Source organism: Drosophila subpulchrella, chromosome 3L (genome assembly GCF_014743375.2).
Source record: "Drosophila subpulchrella strain 33 F10 #4 breed RU33 chromosome 3L, RU_Dsub_v1.1 Primary Assembly, whole genome shotgun sequence".
Classification (NCBI taxonomy): domain Eukaryota; kingdom Metazoa; phylum Arthropoda; class Insecta; order Diptera; family Drosophilidae; genus Drosophila; species Drosophila subpulchrella.
The window spans coordinates 24,413,004-24,435,057 of NC_050612.1; the positions used below are offsets into that span (position 1 = coordinate 24,413,004).

The 22,054-nt window shown below is 38.3% G+C and overlaps 3 protein-coding genes across 4 annotated transcripts; 1 reads left to right on the forward strand and 2 right to left on the reverse strand.

Annotated features, from left to right (window-relative positions):
* Nucleotides 1-3,977: 3,977 nt before the first annotated feature.
* LOC119554344 (keratin-associated protein 5-1) lies at nucleotides 3,978-4,751 on the reverse strand. Its single transcript, XM_037865211.1, has 2 exons — nucleotides 4,623-4,751; nucleotides 3,978-4,558 (listed from the first exon to the last, which is right to left on the reverse strand). Exon 2 carries the CDS (start codon nucleotides 4,467-4,469, stop codon nucleotides 4,068-4,070), a length of 402 nt encoding a protein of 133 aa, XP_037721139.1. The 5' UTR covers nucleotides 4,470-4,558; nucleotides 4,623-4,751; the 3' UTR covers nucleotides 3,978-4,067.
* Nucleotides 4,752-10,583: 5,832 nt separating this feature from the next.
* LOC119554859 (COMM domain-containing protein 4) lies at nucleotides 10,584-13,427 on the reverse strand. 2 transcript variants are annotated; one of them, XM_037865939.1, is made up of 4 exons: nucleotides 13,311-13,427; nucleotides 11,463-11,603; nucleotides 11,178-11,409; nucleotides 10,584-11,122 (listed from the first exon to the last, which is right to left on the reverse strand). In XM_037865939.1, exons 1-4 carry the CDS (start codon nucleotides 13,311-13,313, stop codon nucleotides 10,902-10,904), a joined length of 597 nt encoding a protein of 198 aa, XP_037721867.1. In that variant the 5' UTR covers nucleotides 13,314-13,427; the 3' UTR covers nucleotides 10,584-10,901. The 2 variants fall into 2 exon arrangements, with proteins under 2 accessions (XP_037721867.1, XP_037721869.1); XM_037865941.1 differs by lacking the exon at nucleotides 13,311-13,427 and adding an exon at nucleotides 11,976-11,994.
* On the forward strand, nucleotides 12,623-13,264 carry LOC119554860 (leucokinin). Its single transcript, XM_037865942.1, has one exon. It carries the CDS (start codon nucleotides 12,679-12,681, stop codon nucleotides 13,156-13,158), a length of 480 nt encoding a protein of 159 aa, XP_037721870.1. The 5' UTR covers nucleotides 12,623-12,678; the 3' UTR covers nucleotides 13,159-13,264.
* Nucleotides 13,428-22,054: the final 8,627 nt, after the last annotated feature.

Genomic DNA, 22,054 nt, shown 5'->3' on the forward strand with positions numbered 1-22,054 from the left:
AAAACCATAGGTTTTTATACTTATTCCTAAATTCAAAAATACTTTTTTTAAATTAATTTGTAATCTTATTTTTTCTATGGTTGTAGACGAATTCTGTTAATGTCGATAATATTAATGTTCTTCACTAGTCTTAAGGTGTAACTAAAGTCAATCCACCACTAAAAATTAAAAAAATGATTTAATAAACAAAATAGATATCTTTGAACCCATTAAAAATTCAATTCGTTTCAAAATCAATTCCTTCGTGCAGGCTTATCAGCTATTAAAAGCAAATGGCAACATGTTTAGCATGAAATTGGTAGAATCCAGGCCGCCAATTCCCTTCGCCACCCCCTCTAATTATGAGTTTGGCAATTCGATTTGCATACAATCGTCGGGCATGAATAATTGGGGAAATCCCCTCCCGATTCGCTCGTTTACTCATCAAGTTCATGAGCCTGCCCGATTGACTTTGAATATTAGCTGAATGTTACTGGATGGCCGGGGCACTGCGGGGAGATATAAGGGAAGGGGAAGGCAGTACGGTGCCAGCTGTAATTGACATGCAAACGCATTTCCTGGCCTGTGATTTGATTTCCATGTTGTTGCTACGCATATGATTATTGCTCCGTGAGGGGCTGCCTCATGTAATTCATTTGATTAATTATAGTCCGACATCAGTTATTGCTCCCTATGAACGTGGGTGGGTGGCTGCGTATATGTTAATACAAATTAATTAATCTTCGCAATGCTGCAGCGAGACTGAGATTGATTGCAGTCACGAGATGGCAACATTTCGGCTAAGTTCCTTCTATAAGGGGGGATACGAATACCTTATGAAATTGAAGGATGAAATATAAACATAAATATTTAGTATGTGTTTAAGAACCTACGGAAATTGGATGGGTAGATAAATAAAAATAAGGCTCTAAAAATATTTTCTTTTCAACAAATGCATTTAATACAAAAATAAATTTCCCATTTCCTTCCAGTAATCCCAAACTCTGATGACTTTAAAACAAATCCCCAAAACCTATGATACAAGCAAACCATGCAAAAAATCTCAACACGTGTTAAGTTAATACCTTTCGAAGAAAAACATATACCATCCACCAAAGCCTTGCCAACCCTCTTTCCCTAAAAAGTTTCCCTAATGGCCTTCACCCGCTGGCAGTCACAACAGAATCCCACGCGATTGTAAATTCTTTAAAATCGTTATCTCTTCGCTTAGATTTTGTAATTTTTTGGCGCATAATTTACATGAGCATTAAAAAGGACCGAGCCTTATCCACCATTATACCAATGAATGATGAGGCGACGGCACGCGGCCGACCGCAAAAACAACGCCCATCGGTACCGCCCATCGCCCATCCCCCATCCCACCCCACCCCCAACTTGCCAACAGACCAACTATTAAACGCTTAATGGCAATTTCATTGGGCATCATATCAGATATCGGTCGGATGTCCGATGTCGGCGGACAGTCCCAAGGCCACATGTTTGCCGTGATTACATGAGAGTTGACACGCCGCCTGGGTGGTGTGGACACGTGATCCGGTCACGTGTCGCCAATTCGCCCACAGGCCCGGCCAAAAAATTCTGGGCCAAGTTATAGCTAGCTAGACATACCCTTTCTTTGAAGAGTGCATAAGTACTAATGAGAGGAACCACATACTTAACGTTTTCAAAAAATGTGCTCAGACCTTATGATGGCTAGAATGGGTACAGAATACCTTGTGTTTTAAGGAAAACGACTAAGTGAAGAATATTATAGTGATCAGTTTATTAAATATTGTAATAACAAATACATTTCAAGTTATCTCCTTACCTTAAATATTATTGGCTTTAAGGGGAAGTTTTGGTATAATCTGGGCACACTTTTACAGAAAAAATATTTGTTCACAGTTTTAGTAATATTTTTATTAGCAAAGCAATATAATTACCGAAATGCAACATTAGTTTATACCAAAATATATTTATATATTTATTGGTGGTACTCCTTACGTTTATTTAAGCAATTAAATTATCTAAACAAAATTTTTAATGTATTTTCAAATGCTAGTTAGAGTGTTCGATCTTCGATGACCAAAACTTTTTTTTTCACTTTGTTTTCATTTCGTAATGTAATCAAATTATGAAAATTATACGAGACCTTCAGTAAGTCAAGTTGGCAACAATTTTGACTGATTGTTTTTGCACGACCCCTCCTGACGACGCCCAGCAAGGCAGCCAGCATCCCCTGGGTGCCCCCGCCGAGATTCACTTGAGGCAGCAACCCCTTTTGGTGGGCGAGAGGTGTTCTCCGGATACGGTGGGCAAACAAATTATATTTAAAATCCCTGTCCCAGTGGGTCGCTTTCAGCCCAGTGGGTGTTGCCGCTTCCGTTTCAACGCTCAACCACTCAACCTGCCACGGATCCGGTTCCAATTGGATATCCGTTTGGTGCTCGGCCGGGCCCTTGAGTCATCATCATCATCTCCGATGGGCTTGGATTCTGGGTTCTGGGCTCTGGGTTCTGCGTTCTGGTTCCTGGACCACCCACGGGGCTTTGCTTATTACTTTCGAGAGGGCCTTAAACTCCGGCCTGTTTTGTTGGGGTTAAGCTGGTCTTTTCCCCCTCTTCAAATGACACATCACGAACTTTTTTAATTTGTTTATGATAATTTACGTTCTATATAATAGGCAAAGACATGACTGCCAGTCATTTATTATGAAATGTTTCTTAAAAGGATAACAAATGGCAGAAATTGATAATGATAATGACGATTCCTTAAAAGGGAATTTTAATGGATTAATGTCAGTAAAATACATTTTATAGAGTTCTTGTTAAGAAATTACGAAATATAATCACAAAATGAAATTGATACATTACCATTTCCAACGTCAAAACCTTTGAAATTGAATCAACCTTTAGGAAGACTTTCAATGACATTATTTGCCAATCTGCTGGAAGGCAGCCATCCTAAAAAGGTAAGGAAAATCCAAACTTAAATCAATCGTAAAATAGTAATAAATATTTATACCTAGGCTATTGATGGCGTAACACATGTAAGGATTATAAAAATGAATTTTTATTGTTGACCCAAGAACATCGGCAGGGCAACGATTTATCCTCTACCCTCTACTTTTCCCTGCTGGCGAATTTTTAAAATCAAAAATTGGCGATTATGCAAAAATACGAAACATCTTTATAGCCTGGGAAGAAAGAGGCTGAGGTAGCACACATGATTCGAATTCTGTCCTGAGTATGACATTTGTTTTATGCCCCGCTCAGGTTGCGGCAGCATAAAAACCGCAAAAGAAATCCGCAACAGAAGGCAACCTGAATTGGGCCTAAAACACACGAGCCCAGTGAAACTGCCACGCGATAAAAGTTAAATATGCAAAGATGAAAATCTATAATTTTTTATTAGCCCTGATCCCCGTGCAAGTGCGTCTTTATGCGGCTTTTTTATGCCGCACTGGCTAATTCGCCCTTTTGGCCCAATTTGTTGCGGTTCTTTCCGCGACGCTGGGGAAAATTTTGCACAATTTTTACGATTTGCGATTTGCACGAATTATACCAATGTACTTAGGTATTTTTTTATAGTTTTACAATATGGCGACGCAGTGGCGGTATCAAAATTGTATTTTCTCGTATTTTGTATTCAATTAGGGGAATATTTGCGAGGCTAAGGTGAACTGCTTGTGGGGTTTATTGGGTTGGTAAGGGAAAATGGTCTTTGATTTCATTTTTAAATTGAATTGTTTTAGGGTCTGAAATAATAAATAATGTGGTTTTTATAATCAGCTAAAGTATTCTATAAATTGTATGTTAACTCTTTAGAATAAACACGCACAATACAAAAGAAATATATCAAATTATCCAAATAGTAAATTATAGGCTCTATATATATATATATAATATATAAATTATAGGCTCTTAATATATTTCTGCAGTAAAAAAATAGATGTTACCCAATATTCTTTTAAGATTATTTATTAAAAAAATAATTTATTTAAAATTGAAATTATTAACACTTGACTTTATTTCTTTGCATACTCCACCAATTCTTCAGTGCCACAAAAATGCCCCAATATTAAGATCTCAACAGCGCCTAGGTCGACAGCAGGGCATGCAAGCACAGCAGCAGGCTCGGTGGATATTGGGGGCCAGCCAGGAGAACCAGGCAGGATCCAGACAGGACTCACACCACGGACCGCAGCATGTTTCGGGGAATATCCCACAGCAGGAGGTACAGCAGGTAGCACAGCCATTCGAGCGCTGCCCACAGGGGCCACATGATCCGCAGCAGGATCCCGAGTTGCAGCAGGATCCAGAATTGCAACAGGATCCTGGCCTGCGACACGATCCGCCCTCGCAGCGAGAACCTTTTTTACTACAGGAACTGGGAACTGGAACTCCGCATCCAAACCGTTGAACTTGCATGCACATGATCCACAGGAATTCCGACGAGTCGTATGTAGGATCGTTGCAATAGTGGAGCATTTACAAAGAGTCGTATACAAAGAGATGTGGAAACGCCCCGAAGAAGCTCTTTATTTTCCTTTTATAGAACCAGCGCTGATTGTTCAGGCCTAAATGGATTTCGAAATGGCTAATCGGGACATTTTTGGGCGGAATGTAGAGTTTATGACTTACATTAGACGTACAAACGAAAATAGATAACTTCGTCGGGTTGTTTGATTCCTGGACAATTTTGACAATGAAAAGTTGATGGTTTATATTTTATAGTAGCTTCACAATTTTTACAGTAAGATCTGTTCCAGCTCCAAAATTGCAAACATTTCCCTTTACTAAAAAAAATAGTAAAATTACTGTATAATAGTAAAACGATCTTGTACTCTTTTTTGAGTATTACCCATAACAATTTTGCAAAAAATGGATTTCAATATTTCAAAATGATGTCATATTGTTCAAATTTTTAAGACAACTCCTCATCACGATATTTTTAAAATCCCCAACAACCCTCTCCTTTGGAAGACCACTTTAGTTAATGGCAAAGCGCATGAATGAAATCATAAATAAAAGTCGCAACTTTGATTTACTTGCGTTGACAATAGAACAACATTAAATTAAGTGCAGTAAACCGACCAAAAAAAGTACCGAAGATGAGGTCGAAGCTGGGAAGAGGAAGTGGAAGTGGATAACCCTATAGTATCCCTTGGGTCTAACGAAGCGTGAACTAATTGGGGATGGGTAAGTGGAAACTGCGCATTAGCCTCGCCTGCCAGTGGATGCAACCAAAGCGAAAGCACACAGATACTCAGCATACGCACCATTCCAAAGACGACAGGGAACAGGACAAACAAGGATTCCAATCTGGCGATTGTAGCTAGGAATCGAAGCTCTCACTGAAACTAGGTGAAAATCAAATAGAACCAACTAATGAATCCACATGGCAATTAGAACATCAGTTTGCGATATTTCAGGAACTAAGCAGGTCAAAAGGAACCAATGTTTGTACGTCTTAAAGAGGTGAGCAGTTCCATTTTTAAAAAAAATAATTATTGTAGTAAGTGTATAGAAAATGTATTTACTTCAAGGACTAAACAAAGCATAAGCCTTTCTTATTTCCTATCCGATAAATATTGAAACAATGTGGACAATGTAGCTTTAACAGTTTTGGGTCTGTGTTGATTGTTATGATTTTAACGAGAGTTTTATATATATCGGTGTTTGCAAGCCATAAATAAAATGATATAAAATTAAATATTTTATTGCAATATCAACTTAATTTAAAACAGAGTAATATGTTTTTGTAAAATGTTCTAGCTCTTTCAAATAAAAACTTAGAAAACTGATTGTGATTTTTAATTACAACTTAATAAATAAAAAACCTTAGGTAGTTTATTAATAAATACATTTTCATCACAAATCTTTAAATTTAAGAAAGAACTCGCCAGAGTTGGGGTATTAAAATGGCATTCGGCGCGACCCATAAACGCTGGCAATTAAAATCTTATTTTCGCTTATTACATTTTCACAGGTGTGTGCCACGCTCCCTTTCCTCGCTGCATCCCGCCAATAAACACGTCTAAAAATTTTAGCCAAGAATTTGTCGCCTGCCTGGCCACCTGTTCCCCTGAAAAAATTCGTTTTCTTTGCTCTTGTTCCGTTTTGGGTAATTGAATCATTTTAGCGCCATTTATTTTGTTCAGCATTGCAGAGATTTTTGGGGATGGAAGGGGCTGGGGTTGGTCTCAGTACACGTGACATTTGTAAAACAATTTCTATTTCGAAAATGAAACAAGCGCGGCCTGCTCGCGAGTGGGAGGAACATAAATAATAATGCGTTAAATTTATGCGTTGATTAATGTGGAGCAGTCAATCTCCACCAGCTTTTGGGCAAAGGAGCGGGGGATTTTTCCACCCACTTTTCGATGTTCTCAGGTGTGACCAGTTGGAAGGTGTGGAAAAAGAAAGTCTTCAGTTCATATGATTACTTTATTGGGTGCACAAAATGTATTTTACAATTTCGTTTAATAGTTTATTGAAATATTTCTTCATTTATACAAAGTACATTGGAAAGTGGTTTCTGTTTTAATAAGAAATACTAAAATTTAATAATTATAATTAAAAATGGATCCGTATAAAAAATTGTGTTATATTTAAGTACATTTATCTCTTAAATCATTTGTGGTCACCCCGCCAGAAGCCTTTACTTGATTCATTTCTCCGCACAATGAGCTCTTAAACCAAAATCCCATCGAATTAATTGAATGAGATCCACTCCCACCACCCGGCGAGCAATCGGCTTTCCCTCAGTGCAAAATACGTAGGCATTTAGCGAAACGTTTATTTCATTATTACGCCTAGGGTAACCGGTCGAGGAAGACCCAAAAACACAGAGAGTCAAATTGAAAAAGTCAAAAAGTTATATTCCCCCTTCTGAAGGACATTCGGGGGGTGGCGAACCACCCCAAAAATCATCGCAGGGGGTGCTACATCGCATCATCGACGAACTAAAAACCGGAACGGAAGCAGCAACCGAGCAACAAGAAGGATTTCCGGCCTCCACCACCAACAAAACCGTAGACAAAAGGCTAACACTTGTGTCCTCCGCCCAAACAAAATCACCCCTCAAATCACATGCATAAGGTTTTTAAGTTTTGTGCTTTGTCATACAAGTGCGTGGAGGACGATCTGCAGATACAGTTGTAAAGATATGGTAACAGGCGCGTAATGCGACAGCCTTTTGCAGGATGGCTGGGATGTTTGGGATGTGAGGATGGCTGGGGAGCTGGGTGCCGTTTCGGATCGGTGGGTGGACTATGCTGACATAACGCTACACATGTTTGGGCGTTGCCAGACGGAATCGGTTGCGGGTTGCGGTATCCCAGGTTGGCAGGGAATACGAACGAGGGTAGATCTAATTTTTATTTTATCTGGATTATATTAATAAAATTTAAATTACAGATTACAAACTTTGAAATTTTTAACGCCATTTTAAGGGTTTAAGTACAGTTTTATTTAATGGACTTGACTCTATTTTTAGGTTTTTCTTATAAATGGTATTACAAAGTTATTTAGAACGTATCTATATTTTTAGTAACTGATTTAAATTCATGTCAATCTAATGCGCCTCAACGTAAAATTTTTCTAAGCTAGTCATATATCTTAATATTTGTAAAACTTTTGCAATCATTTTAAGAATTAATAATGAGTTTAACCAGTAAAGTCACAGCTTTCTCATTTTTAATAATTATGCCCTCTGAAGTGTTGATTTGTGTTGAGAATGAATTTTAGCTCAAGTGACCCTAAATAGCTTACATAAAATGAAAGTACAATCTTCCTTATATTTTATAAAGCCCTCATTTTAGCTGACAAAATTCAGATTCCTCTAAAACTAATATTTTTTAATGTTTAATAGGTAAGTTGTAATTTTTGTACTGCAGGAACTGCTGTTCCCACCCTATTTAGGCATCTCCCCACTCTCTTTGACAGACAAGTTTCTGCCAACCGGTCCTCCCCCAGTTACCTCACCTCCTTACCATATTATGTGAACCATTTCTGTTGACATTGCCGCCTTGTTTACACGAATTCTGCGCCCAACACCCATGCCGGCGAGTGTTTAGATATCATTTTGCGCGCACGAAGGTCGGAAATGAGAACGAGGCACCGCCAACTAAATGCTGGGTAAATAGTTGCCGGGATAATTGGAACAGAGCTACGTGGAACATTTATTTACCTTCGTATATGATATTTGCACCGTGCTGGAAAGGGGCCAGAAATCAATGCAGCAGTTCAACGAGACCTTGAGGAGAAATTTAATTAAAGAACAGGTGACAATGCCAATGGGGGGCATTGCTGAGTTTCTTTCATTGGGCATCATAAATCAAAGTTCCAAAGGGAATGAAAATTCGAGGAGGAAGGGAAGTAGGATCCATCCCAGCGACTGCTGCAAGTGTCAGCAACATGTGGCCAAAGGCAGAAAAAATTCAGAAAAATAAAATGAAAATATAGGGAAAAAACCAAAAAGAAAACGCAGCAATCAAAAAATGTCGCCGACTTCTCTGCGTCTTTTTTCACTTTTGACATGGTCAAGTTTAATTGAAAAAATAATACAACAAAATTTGCTATAAAAAATGAAAAAGGCAACTTTTAACCTCCGCAGCTGCTGCAGCCAAAGCTCATAATTAGAAAATCCACCAAGGAAAGAAAGAGCCAGCAAGTGAAATTAATTTATTCCTGTTTTTTGTATACTTTTAATTGAAATTTTCTTTATTTTTTCCACCTCCCTTCGGCCGCTGCAGATAATTTTAATAACCGGAAGCGGAAAGATGGCCAAAGGATGCGAACGGTAATTGCCGTGGCCAAAGCGGATGATAAGCAAATGTGGAAAGCAGGAGCAAGGTGAAGCCCGATTCCACGAAAAGGGTTCTTTTTCCGGGTCTTTTATTAACAAATTTCACTTTATTTACGCCGCACGTTATGCCGTAATTAATAATCAGGCTGCACGGGCACTAAAATGCTGCAGTCCAGTTAATTAAATTTGACACAGTTCACGGGCATTTGCAACGATATGAGTGTGCCTCCTTTGGGTTAAATATTGGCTGAAAGGGTTAAATCTGCGGTTGGCTTTTCATGACATTTATGGGTGGGATTTCTTTGATAATTGAGTAACAGGTAATTGAATTTATAAACAATTTTAAATTATAGCGTTTTTTTAAACAACTAAACGTTTTTCTCGATCCTGGCTTTTAAAAAGCTTTTTGTTTTAGAAGACTAAATATATTAAACATTATAGTTTCCTGAAGGAAGGGGCTTGATAAAATAGATGAACATAACTCAGTATCGTATTGGTTAGATATGCATCGGTCACGGCTTCAAAAAATTATAAAAACAGGGAGAAAAAAAAAATTGTCCGATGTTCTTTATAAAAGTTTTTCAAATTTTTGAATAAAGGGTTCTTTGAATTTGCCTCGCTGCGAATGACGTATTTGTTCGAATTCGCTCCGCTATAAATTTCTACATTTATGGGAAGCGACACCTAGTGCTGGCTTACGGAACATCTATAATTTTTATTTACATGAATTCTAAGCTGCGAGACCCATCAAATTGTTTGGTTGAAGGCGCCTTTATTCAAATATGCCTGTTCGATTTATCCAATCGGTTTCAGAATGGGACCCCAAAACTGCACTTCTAAATTCCATAACTTTTGTTATTGTAGTCCGATTTTGATGTGGGATACCTCTATGAGTTTGTGGTTGAATTCTCTTATATTCTACATTCAATTTTTACTGTTAAACGGGGGTCCAATTTTTAGCCCACTTTCATGTTGGATTTTTCCGTATTTCCAATGGCTTTCAGAACGAGACCCCAAAGCTGAACTTCTAGATTCCATAACTGGAGTTATTAAAGTCCGATTTTGAAGTGGGATACCTCTATGAGTTTGTGGTTGAATTCTCTTATATTCTACATTCAAATTCTACTGTTAAACGGGGGTCCAATTTTTAACCCAATTTCATGTTGGATTTTTCCGTATTTCCAATGGCTTTCAGAACGAGACCCCAAAGCTGAACTTCTAGATTCCATAACTTGAGTTATTAAAGTCCGATTTTGATGTGGGATACCTCTATGAGTTTGTGGTTGAATTCTCTTATATTCTACATTCAAATTCTACTGTTAAACGGGGGTCCAATTTTTAGCCCACTTTCATGTTGGATTTTTCCGTATTTCCAATGGCTTTCAGAACGAGACCCCAAAGCTGAACTTCTAGATTCCATAACTTGAGTTATTAAAGTCCGATTTTGAAGTGGGATACCTCTATGAGTTTGTGGTTGAATTCTCTTATATTCTACATTCAAACATTACTGTTAAAAGGGGGGTCCAATTTTTAACCCATTTTCATGTTCGAATTTTCCGTATTTCCAATGGGTTTCAGAATGGGACCCCAAAAGTGCACTTCTAGATTCCATAACTTTATTTACTGTAGTCCGATTTTAAAGTGGGATACCTCTATGAGTTTGTGTTTGAGTTCTCTAATATACTAGATTCAAATATTTGTTTTAAAAGAGGGTCCAAATTTTAATCCACTTTCATGTTCGAATTTTCCGTATTTCCAATTGCTTTCAGAATATGACCCCAAAACTGCGCTTCTAGATTTCATAACTTTTATTATATTAGACCCGGATTTAAAGTGTATTCTAGATACAAATATTTTTTTAAAAGAGGGTTCAAATTTTGGTATATTTTCATGTGTGATTTTTTCGTATTTCCTATGGCAGAAATTTATTAATTTTTGATTAAATTTATTTATTGTAATTTAGCTATCCAATTAGAATGGAAATCATTTCTATAAACATTTTGAGGATCACATAACTGAATACAATTGTAAACAAACAAGATGTTAAAAATTTACCAAATAGTCTAGACAGAAACTGACCAATCACAGGTGATTCAAGCACATTTATATTTTTAGGAATCTGGGTTGTTTTCGTATTTCTGCATTACATCGCGTGCCAGCTTAAGCTCCGCCAGCAGAGCCTTCGCTTGGGCGCGATCTATGTTGACAACATGAGTGGTGTCCTTTGGCAGGCCATCGACCAGTTCTTGCGAGATTTTCAGTTCCAAGGTGGTATAATTCGGAGGCGTTTGACCAGGCGAGGTTATATCGCGAACGCTTTGCAGTTCGTTAACTGAAGGGTAATAAAGTTATTAAATAAAGTTAAAAATCCATTAAGTTAAACCCACTTTTGAATGCCTTATCTATTAGTGTTTGGCGGATGGCAGCGGAATGCTTTTGTAGGACTCTGCACATGGCTGCGGCATGATCCTTGGGGAGTCCCAATTGCTGAATCTCCTCTCCAAAAATACTTTCGGTGCAGCTGTAGCGAGCTGCGTTGATCAGCATAAAATGGATGCAGGCCACCGCGGTTTTACCCTCATTAGTAAGTGTGGATGTCAGCGATTTTATTTTAGATTCCTAAAAATTAACAATTAGTATTATATTTAAAAAATACACCAATATTGACAAACCTCAAATGTCTGTCCACAAATTCTCAGGGCCACCAGATCGCTGAGTTGTTCCAAGTTTTCAATGGTCAAGTTGGATAGTGTGGATATAATCTCAGCTAGGACCCAGTCGGGACAATCGCCCTCGCCACAGAAGCGGAATTTCTGCAAAGGTCAAATACAATTTAGGCAATTACTTAAAGTTATTTCTATTTTCAGTTCTAGAGCATACGCCCTCAGCCAAATTGTCCCATCACGTTTCCAAGTAAATTAAAGACCGGAACGCTTCAATAAGTGGGCTTGAAATGAAGAGCTCTTAGAAAAAGCATAAAGGAAGTGTCGTGGGAGTTAGAAATACCCTTGAAAAGTCAGATATACAACGTGGGCTTGGACTAGATATTAGAACAACGTGTTAGTTAAACCACTAAAAGAATGATAAATTAAATGTATAGTTATTTTGGTTTTTATGTACTTCTGTTACCAAGAAAATGGCTTACAAAATAAGTTATATTTATAATAAATAAAAATAGTATATACCATATTTCCTGCAACTGGAAGACTAGACAGCTATTTGGCCCAATTTGGGTCAGCATTACGAGACTCACGCGAGCTGTAAACTAATGATACCCTTTAGGGATAGCACTGTATCCCAAGAACTCCCACGACAGCCAGAACGTCGCGTCAAGGAAAGGAAAAGTCGACGATATTTGCATATGATTAATTTCATACGCTTGCCTGCTAATCAGCGAGCAATTTGTACAAGTGGCGAGCGCAAAAAAGGGGTGGGCAAAAACTTTGGGGGTTGGGCACCCTTTCCGGGAGCAAGTTTACCCATATAAGGAAGGCCCGTTTGGGGAGCTCGTCTCAGTTTCAAGTGCACGTCACGTTTATCTCTGGGCAGGATTAATAAACTCAAGTTCGGGTGGGTAAAAGCGAGCTAAGCGAGTGAAAATTTATGACACTTGTTGCCATTGTCTGGGGGGAAAAGTGCGGGGGAAAGTGGAGAAACGTAGGGACGCTTATTAATACGCACTCGTATTTATTTAGCGACGTGTGTAACGGCTTAGAAAATGCGAACGACAAACGTTTTATAATTATTTTATGGACTTCAAAGTGGGTGGGTGGTGTTGGTGATGGTGGCAGTGGCTTTGCGGATCGAGTGGCTATATAAGCAGCCTTCCAGGACGCCGAACCACGCAGTTGGCCGAGAGGATTAAGACGGCTTAAACCGCTGGTGAAGATGGCAAAGATAGTACTGTGCCTGGTGTTCCTGGCCCTTGGCCGTGCGATTTATGGCGCCAGTCTTCCGTCGCCGATTTCTGGACAGGATTCGGAGCTGGCCACCTGTGAGCTGCAGCTCTCCAAGTATCGCCGGTTCATTCTGCAGGCGATCCTGAGTTTCGAGGACGTGTGCGATGCCTACAATGCGAGACCTGGTGGCCAGGACGGGGACTCCGAGGGCTGGCTCTTCCGACACTACTCGCCACCACCCACCTCCCAGCGGGGCGAGATTTGGGCCTTCTTCCGCCTCCTAATGGCCCAGTTTGGGGACGCGGAGTTCTCATCCATCATCCGGGATGCGGTCATCGAAAGGTGTCGCATAAAGTCCCAGTTGCAGCGCGACGAGAAGCGGAACTCCGTGGTGCTGGGCAAGAAGCAGCGGTTCCACTCGTGGGGCGGCAAAAGGTCCCCGGAACCACCGATTCTTCCGGATTACTAAAACTCCCCATCGCAGCGTTTTCCTCCCCTTGAAATGTGTGAACAGCCAAAGTTGAAGTCCTCTTAATTATATCAGTGTCTAAATAAACCCGAAGATTGCAAACCGAGCAGCGGCTAAATTGGTGTTTTACTGGGCTTACTTATGGAACATACCATGTTGCCGTTGTCCTTTGTTTTTGGGGATTTTCTAAGCTAAGTTATTAATTATTTTTTGCTTGTTTTGATTTTGCTCTAGAGGTGGGGCCAAATCGATATGAACAACGATGTCTTCGATTTTCGCAACTATCGATGTATCTACTTCTCTACATTTTACACGTTATTCGACATGTGAAAAGTAAAGTAAAATTGAGGTAAGCACGATTTGGCGCCAATTGAATTCATATTTAAATTCGATTCGAGGCCAAAAGGAATCGAATTATTAAATTAGAAATATATATATATATTTACTTAATCAGAAATTTGTTAGTAAGAAAAACTAAATTGTCTTTTTCTAAAGAAAAATTTGGGTAGAAGAATTTTGAACGAAATGAATAAATTTTTAATATAATTACAATTCGTTGTTTTAGGCGAAGTGTTCTTGTATCTTTAATATCCCTTAATATACCATAGGCTAACTTATTCACAATTGCTAGACTTTATTTTCAACAAAGCATTATAAGTACTACGTTTTTACCATTTTTAAACAGCAATGCCGTATCAAAAAAAAGCTCGAAAGTTGCTGCATAATTTGTTTGTGCCAGCATTCTGTCTGTCATGGCCCACTATCTAAACACATTTCCAATGCTTATCGGGCGATCGGGACCTGAACGCCCACCGAAACACACCCCTTTGAACCCCACATGGGACCCACCTGCACTGCCCTATCGCCACGATTCAAAATAAAGCCGATCTCGACAGTTTTTGGAGCAACATTCGAGGCCTTCGAGGCAGAGTCCGGCGGCTACTGTAATCCCAGATTGGAGGTGGGCACAACAGACCCATAAACCTTGTCTCTATAAATACAAACTAGGCGCAAAAGGAGGGTGTGTGTCCGTGCAGGCGGCACTAATTAGAATTATCTCATCTGTCTCGGGCTCTGGGCCTTTTTCCATAGCTGGACACGCTGAAAACAAATGTTAACTAATCGCCCCCGGCCTGCCCAGAAATCTAAATTCGAAATCGTTAAATTGACTGATAGTGGTGATACTATATGCCCGGGAATCCGAGCAACGTGAGCGACTTTTTCCAGCCTGTTTGACAGCGGCGCCAGCGGCAAACCTAAGTCCCGATTAGGGCCTGGAAACCCGGGCTCAGCGAATCTTGGGGATTTTGCTGGGCTAATGCGATTACCGGCCCTGATTAGGGGGGCGTGATCGGTTGCAGTTCAATAACAGAATCCGGAAGGCAAAGTTCCATCTAAAAATATACCCTAGGATTCGGTAAGCCCTGGGGAATCTATTTAAGGCCCTTGATCGATGATCTTCTGACCCCCCAAGCGGAACTAGACCTGATCACAAACGATCAGTCGATCAGCAGGTGATTACAGGTATAGGATCATTTCAGGTTTTAGTTAGGTGGCAGTCCGAGGTTTTTCCTTGAGCATCTCTTATCTCACAAAAGACTGGAATTTTTAATTGGCTTTTATGGCATTATTAATTAATATTAAAAATTCGACAGAATTAGACCACCAACACAGCTGTCAAAGTTTATCAGCGAAAGCAATTTAACGAAATGTGCAAAATAACAAATGAAAAGGAAATTAAATTATTGAACTTAACTTAACTTTTAAACAAAATAAGTTTAATATAAAATATTTCGTTAATCTATAACATTGTTTCATCTATTATTTTATAAACAATTTAAAGTAAACCATAATGGTTCCCAATGATTGTACAAAAATTTCAAAGCCGGACTTTCCCCACTTACGTACGTATGGGACTCAGTTTCATATGCGTTATTCATTATTAAATTTAATAATTGACCTTACCCCTGGGCTCACACCTCTGCCCCTCCCATTTGCACCATCTTCCACAAAAACGATGAAGAAACTAGGCCATCACAGCATATATTTTCATAGAGGTGATAACAGACAATCGGGCTGATTAAACCTTGTCCGGGGTTCTTGAGGACAACCAACGAAAAGTAAAACAAAAAGAATACAGATTTTAAATTTAGTCATTGAACTTAACATTGAAGAGAAGGCAGGATTCTTATTTGTTTTTTTAGTTGGGCGCACGACCGGCTGGCAACAACAACTTAATCTCCCTCCACAGCGCCACAAAACAAATTTGTTCTTTGTCAACGACCGATTATAAAAGCTAATGGTTGTTGGTAAAAATAAGAAAGAAAAATTTAAGACTAAAGAAAATTCCCAGCCACCGTTAAATTAAGTAACAGCCTCGCTGATTTTGAATTACTTCTACACACAGATAAAATGTTGCTAAAAGGAGGTAACAATATTAATGGATTATATTTTTAATAAAATAATATTTAATGTTTGTAATTTATTAGAAATAATGGCAAATATATATAATTAAAATATTTTTTTAAATTGCATTGACTTATGATCAACTATTTAACTGTGAGAGGCATAAAACTATTACGTTTATTTTCTGTCTTGTGAAAAAAGTATCAAATATGTTTCTGTCTGTAGCCAGGTGTCGTTTCCCGAAATCCTGTGTAGGCGTTGAAAAATATTCGCAACAATCAGCCAAAGTGGAGGAAAATCAACTTAGCGGAAAGTTTATTTTTGGTTTGTTTTTGATTAATTTACAATCCGCTTGATTAGTGGGCGTTAGCTGATCAGATAAGGTTTGCAGTCATTATCGCCGGAAATATTTGCTTCATTTTTGTTGTACCCCTTGCCAATTTCCTAATAACTCTCCAATCAACCAGTTATAAAGGTTTATGTCCTAGCCAGTCTATAAGTTAAACCTGACCAAGTATTTTATTTTTCATGTCACTTGGCTTTGCACGTGTCTTCTATAGAGACGCCCACAATTAGACTCCTTGGAGTGACGTAAAATACTACGAAATACACACTTTTACATTAACATTAACATCAGCAAAAACTGTAAAGGGTCAGCCGATAAACCCATTGAACCTTTCTGATCTTTATTTTGCGCATATAAAACGTAGGTTGGGGTGGAAAATTTTCAGAGGCATTTTCCTGTTGATTATTTTGATGTGGGTTTTTGTGTTCCTATTTTACAATCGTGTTCGCCGTCTGTTGTAATTTATATTTAAACATGAGTCTGTATAATTATACAAATATATGTAAGGTATATTAATAATAATCTGTGCTTAATACCCTAGTAAAAGGTGTGACTCTTTCTTAACAAAGCTTCAGAGAAGGTTTTTAAGCAAAAATAATGGTGTAAATATGATATTTTTTAATATGACGATTGATTTAATGTATTAAATGAATGTATCGTTTTTAGGTTTTTAAATTCAAACATTTTCATAATTTCATATTTGTAGACTTATTTACCGAGTATAAAGTATTAATAATTATTATGCCTTAACTCAAATTTCACTTTGATCTCAGTTCTTTTGTTAAGGTATTTAAACAATCGCTTTTGTCCAGTTAACCTTGCATTCCTACTTATTTCATTATTATTTTTTATATGCACAGGCATTGATAAGCCAAAAGGTGACCCAATTGAGACCTACGCGACTCTTTAAATATAACAAGCTAACAAATATTTCACTGGTCGGTCTAGAAGGGAGTTACTTGAACAAATGCATCCTAACATAAGGGGAGCTAATGAAAATAAACAAATATCATATGAATATCCGTTCGCATGAGAAAAAAGCTGACAGAAAACCAACAATGAAGTGCAAATAAACAGTTGGCATACATTTTTCCAAGAAGTTTTACATTAGGTTCAGTGACCATCTAAATAGCCACTCCCAAGAAAAATATTATAGAATAATAGAACTATGTAGAATAATGGAAAACAGTTGACAGTCAAGACCTTACCGAAAATGGAAGGTTAATTGAATCAAAATTTGTGCCAAAATTCTAAGTGCGCACTTGTTGGTTGCGCGAAAATTTCTCTAGATACAGAAAACTCAAACAGATTTTGTCTGAGAAATTTCGTAGCCCACTGACTCATGCGGCGGCCATGTAAATTTCAAACTTGTCTACGCGTTTCTAGTTGTATCTACAGCCAGCACTGTATCTCTATCTTTGTCTGTACACATGCCCATCTACAGATACATTTGTATCTGGGCAGTGCAACGCACGCATTTAACATTGAATGCAATGTTTGAGCATATTTTTCAGCTTGAGTTTTCCTCTCTCACTTTTATTTTAATGTCGCATAAACCGGAACCATTAATGAACATTTTAGGGGGAGGTGGGGGGATGGGGAAATAATGTTCGTCGGTTTATACCGTTATCGCTGGTCGCGAAGAAAGGCGGAATTGCTTTATAGCTGATGTTGCTTTTATGTTGGCATTGCCAATTTTTTTTCCTTTCTCTCATATCATAAAAAAGTACAACCTAATAAATATAAAAAGTTATGTAACTTAGTTTATAAAAAAATGAATATATCTATATTTATGTCAGAAGGGTACTTTTCAACAAGTACTTCCAGCACCATCGTTCTTATGTAACCACGCAGCATAAGTATACTCCACATCTTAAGAAACACAGAAAAAATCTAAAGATTATACTTGTATTTAAATAAACTTAAAATGTATAACAATCACGCCACCTTTTTTTTAATCGCACGATAACTTAAATGTTTCTTTAATTGCTTATCAGGTAGCAATCCAAAAAAGTCAGCTCCGAAATTATGCAAAAGTATTTTATCAGCTACCAGATACAATTTGGCATTTTGGAACCAGTCAATTAGGTGTTGTTATTTTTTTGCACAAAATTCGATTATATAAGGCAGGTGATATTTGGTTTATAGCAAGAATTCCTTGAACTTCTAAAGGTTAACAAAGAAAGTTAAAAAAAAAAGTTTGCATAAAGGAATAAATTTGAAAAATTATTGAAAGTGCTTACCCCTAAAAATATGATTATTCATTGGTAAGGACGACCCTACAAAAAAGCTATAAATATTTCCTTTTCGGCAGCAACTTTCTCCCTTCTGTAAGAAATAACCTTAAACTAGAACCCATAAAAAGTTCTCTCCCCTCAGTCAAGGTGTCGCCTGCTAATTACTTAATCAAATGCAAGGTATTACAAAACGCCATTGACTTAGAGGCACACGGCGACTTGAAATCCAAATACATTAGCCACAGTAAACACTCGACTATCCAAACTCTCGACTCTGCGTCGATGGTTCGACAAACAGGTGTTGATAAGAGTAAGTGGCACCTTTCTGTTTGTTCGGCGATTAACATGGGAATAATGAAGAGGTTTCGTCTGACTATTTTTAGGGTTTCTGTGTTTGGGGAGTTCTATAGGGCCGACTATCAACAGACAGGCGATATCAGACGGTGTGGCGTTAGCGCCTACCGACTAGCCAGTTAATTGTACTATATAGATACCGTAGTATGTGGAGCCGGGCCGGTCTGGCGATGTCAATGGAACTATCGCCCTGCGATTACGAGTATCTCGGGCAGCCGGCGAAAACGTGATCAGTTGTGGCCGGATTCAGACTCGGATGCGGCTGCTGTTTGCCTGAAAGCTTCAGCTTTCTACATACATATATGTGCCCGCGTGTATATATTTGCATAATAAATCGCATAATTAAGTTTGCCTTAATGCTGATCGGCGAGTGTCGATCGATCGCAATAGTTGCAATGGAAAATTACGCGATCGCATTGCAGGCAAAATACGCAACAAAACGCAGCTACGGCTCCTCAGATTGCCTATGACCCCCTAGCGAAATGGCAAAAGATCCCGTACCTTATTTATAGAGCAGACATTTACCCACTTTTCCGTTTCCGCTGCGGAAGAACCCCTTATGGCCTCAAAGGTGTTTGCCAAAAAATTCAGTTTCGTAATGCCCTGTGATCGTAAACCCTAATAGCATTTAGATTTGGTTCGGGGCACTGTTATTAAGAGATGTCCCAGGAAAATATCTTTAATTGGTTTTAATATAAAGATCAGTTCAGAATTATATTAGCTTAAAAATATTACAATATATACCTTCTTGAAGAAGGTTTAATCCGAAATCCCTTCAAAACAACTACAGGTATACTGGAATTTTGTATAAGTCATCAAAATTTCTTGGAAATCGTGTATAGTATTTATTCCCAGAAATATTAGATCTTGAGCTATAGCTCTGTCTGTAGGACTTTATGTCAAATGCAATGTATTCTTATTTATTTCTTAATTTATATATATATATTCGAGAATTTGGTATTTCCAAATCATTTTGATTTATAAGAACACACCAAAGAGTAAACAAATCAGAGTAGTTGGCATCGTATCGGCAAACATATACCGCAGCTTCTTATTTCTTTATTTCGCGATCACGCTTTGATCAGGTGCTCTAGGTCAGTTACGGCATGCTGATCACTCTGCGACGGTCTGCCTTCTGTCGCGTCCCAAAAATAAACCAGTTCTATAATTAAGACTTAAGTTTATGCTGCGCAGTTTATCAGCACTTTTGGGTGGTGATCTCCCCCGAAGAGGGGCTCCTTCAACTGCATTGATAAGGCGCAAAAATCGCTCAGGTCGCGCGCCTCGTTTCTAAATTTAAATCACCGCAAGAGGCCTTCTGAAACTAGTCTGTATACTAAATAAAATATTCTATCAGGTCTACACAGAACTGACTGATATGGCTTGCCCGGCCAGTTTCATCAGCCGTTTTTTCACGTTTTTTTGCGGTGGATCCCACGACGCGTGTCTCTATTATTTATTAATTATGCTTTAAATCCGCCTGTGCTGCCTGGCTTGGGTTCTTATTTTTATTGTTGGAAATTGTCTAGACATTTGGTACCTTTCCACTTTTGGCGTGTGAAACAGGCGAGGGAATGGTATGTTTTCTTTTGGCTCACGCAGCCGGCGAATGGCGTTTGTTGATGGAAAGAAAACAAACCTAAATCAAATATTTTAATATATTCGGAAATATTTAAACAGATTTTTAAATACAAAAATTAATAATTTTTTTTAAATAAAAAAGTGACTTAAAAATCATAATAAATTGTTTTAGTATATTATAACATTCATACAAATATAATTATATCAAAAATAATATATGGTCCCCAACACAGAGTCACCGAACCACATGGAAACCCCACCTTAAATAAGAGAAAAATGGAAAGTCGCCCGCATTAATTGAAAAATGTAAATGGTCCCAAACGACATCCGTTGGATACCAACATCATATAATTACAGCAGCATCCCAAAGATGCATGCATGAGAAAATATGAAAATCTGCACCAAAATAGACAAGATATATTTATGTGGAAAGTATGTGCCACTAAATTTGCCAGCGGGTGCAAACGGAGGCTGGGGAAAATGCAATTTCAAGTGCAGCCAAAGAGAAGCAACTTGTAGAATGATATCGGATAAGAGCAAAAAAGAGAGTGGTGTAATTATGAAAGAGAGGAGGTGATAGCAATAAGGGTGCGGGGAAAAGCCTGAAAACACCCTGAAAAAAAGTCAGGAAGGCATACCTCACTCAAAAGACGTAGAAAGGGGGTCCAATAAAGATAAAAGTAGAATTTAAATATTAAACCAATAAGATTCTCCAATCCAAAAAAAGTCAGTTTTTATATTAGGTCTTTAAAATAAATGTAATACATTTGTATTTTTAACAGCTAACAAGAAAATATATATATATTTTCAGTTTTGGTGTGGAAATTTCTTGGGTTGGAGTGCTCTTGGGATTTGTAACAAACATAAATACAAATTCCTAACGAATTCCCCCCGGAGATATTTCTGTACCGCACGCGATAGTATTTGTTTATCAGGTGGAAGATAATACCACTTAAAAGAACCCCTTGAAAACTGTCTTTCTATTTTTAGTTTAATACAATCAAGATAAAACTGGAAGCATATTGAATTACGCGTGTATCTATAGATATGCTTATAAGCATATTTTTATATCAGCTAGGTTATTTTTATCGAAAAATATGCACTAATCTTAGAAATTTGCATATAAAAATCTAGAAGAGAGTTCTTCAGGTTTAGCATACAAATGATGGCTATATAAATCAAAGTTTTTGCTATTATATCCCCTTAGCTACGCCCCTGTGCCATCTCATCTGGTCTACGGCGGTAAAATGACCGGCAAAATGCAACGAGCCACTCAAGTAACCACTTCTGTATGCACGCAGGGATCTCTCGAAACCGGCTTTCAACTAGGCAAGCAACTTAGCCGGCCGGCTCCTCCGCCCCTTACCCCTTTCGTAACCCCCTTGTCCACCCAAACCCCCTTTTCGAGAGAGGCTCAATGGGATGCTGCGTTGGCAGTCGAAGAAGAAATGAAGAAAGTGCGCACTCAAAGTACGTTTTTGTTTAACAGTCATTGAGGCACTCGAGAGACAAAAAGCGTGAACCCTTCACGGAGTTGCATTATCATGGGTTTCGAGATGAAATCACGCATTACGAAAGCATTTCTCTGATAAAAAAAAGAAAAATGTCATACACACATACGAATATCCATGCACCTAAACCGCCATGAGTGAATGTTACCCAAGCACGCACACCGAAAATAGAGCATAGATAAAACTCAGACAGAGACACTCTCTCTATGGAGAAGGCCCAACAATCCAGCTAAATTTCGAGTCGCGACTGAGACTGCATTTCTGTGTAGAGTTGGTTGCATTCGGCGGTTTCCGCTTGTCTGGGACAGATTTGATGTGGGTACGACAGATATCATGTGGGTCGAAAATGGCCTGAGAGCTAGATATGTATATCTATGGGAAAAGAGAAGGCGACGAGGAAAATCAATTTAAATGGTTCATTAGTCTGGTCTTTGAAAATGCGAGCCTCTTATACAGGTATT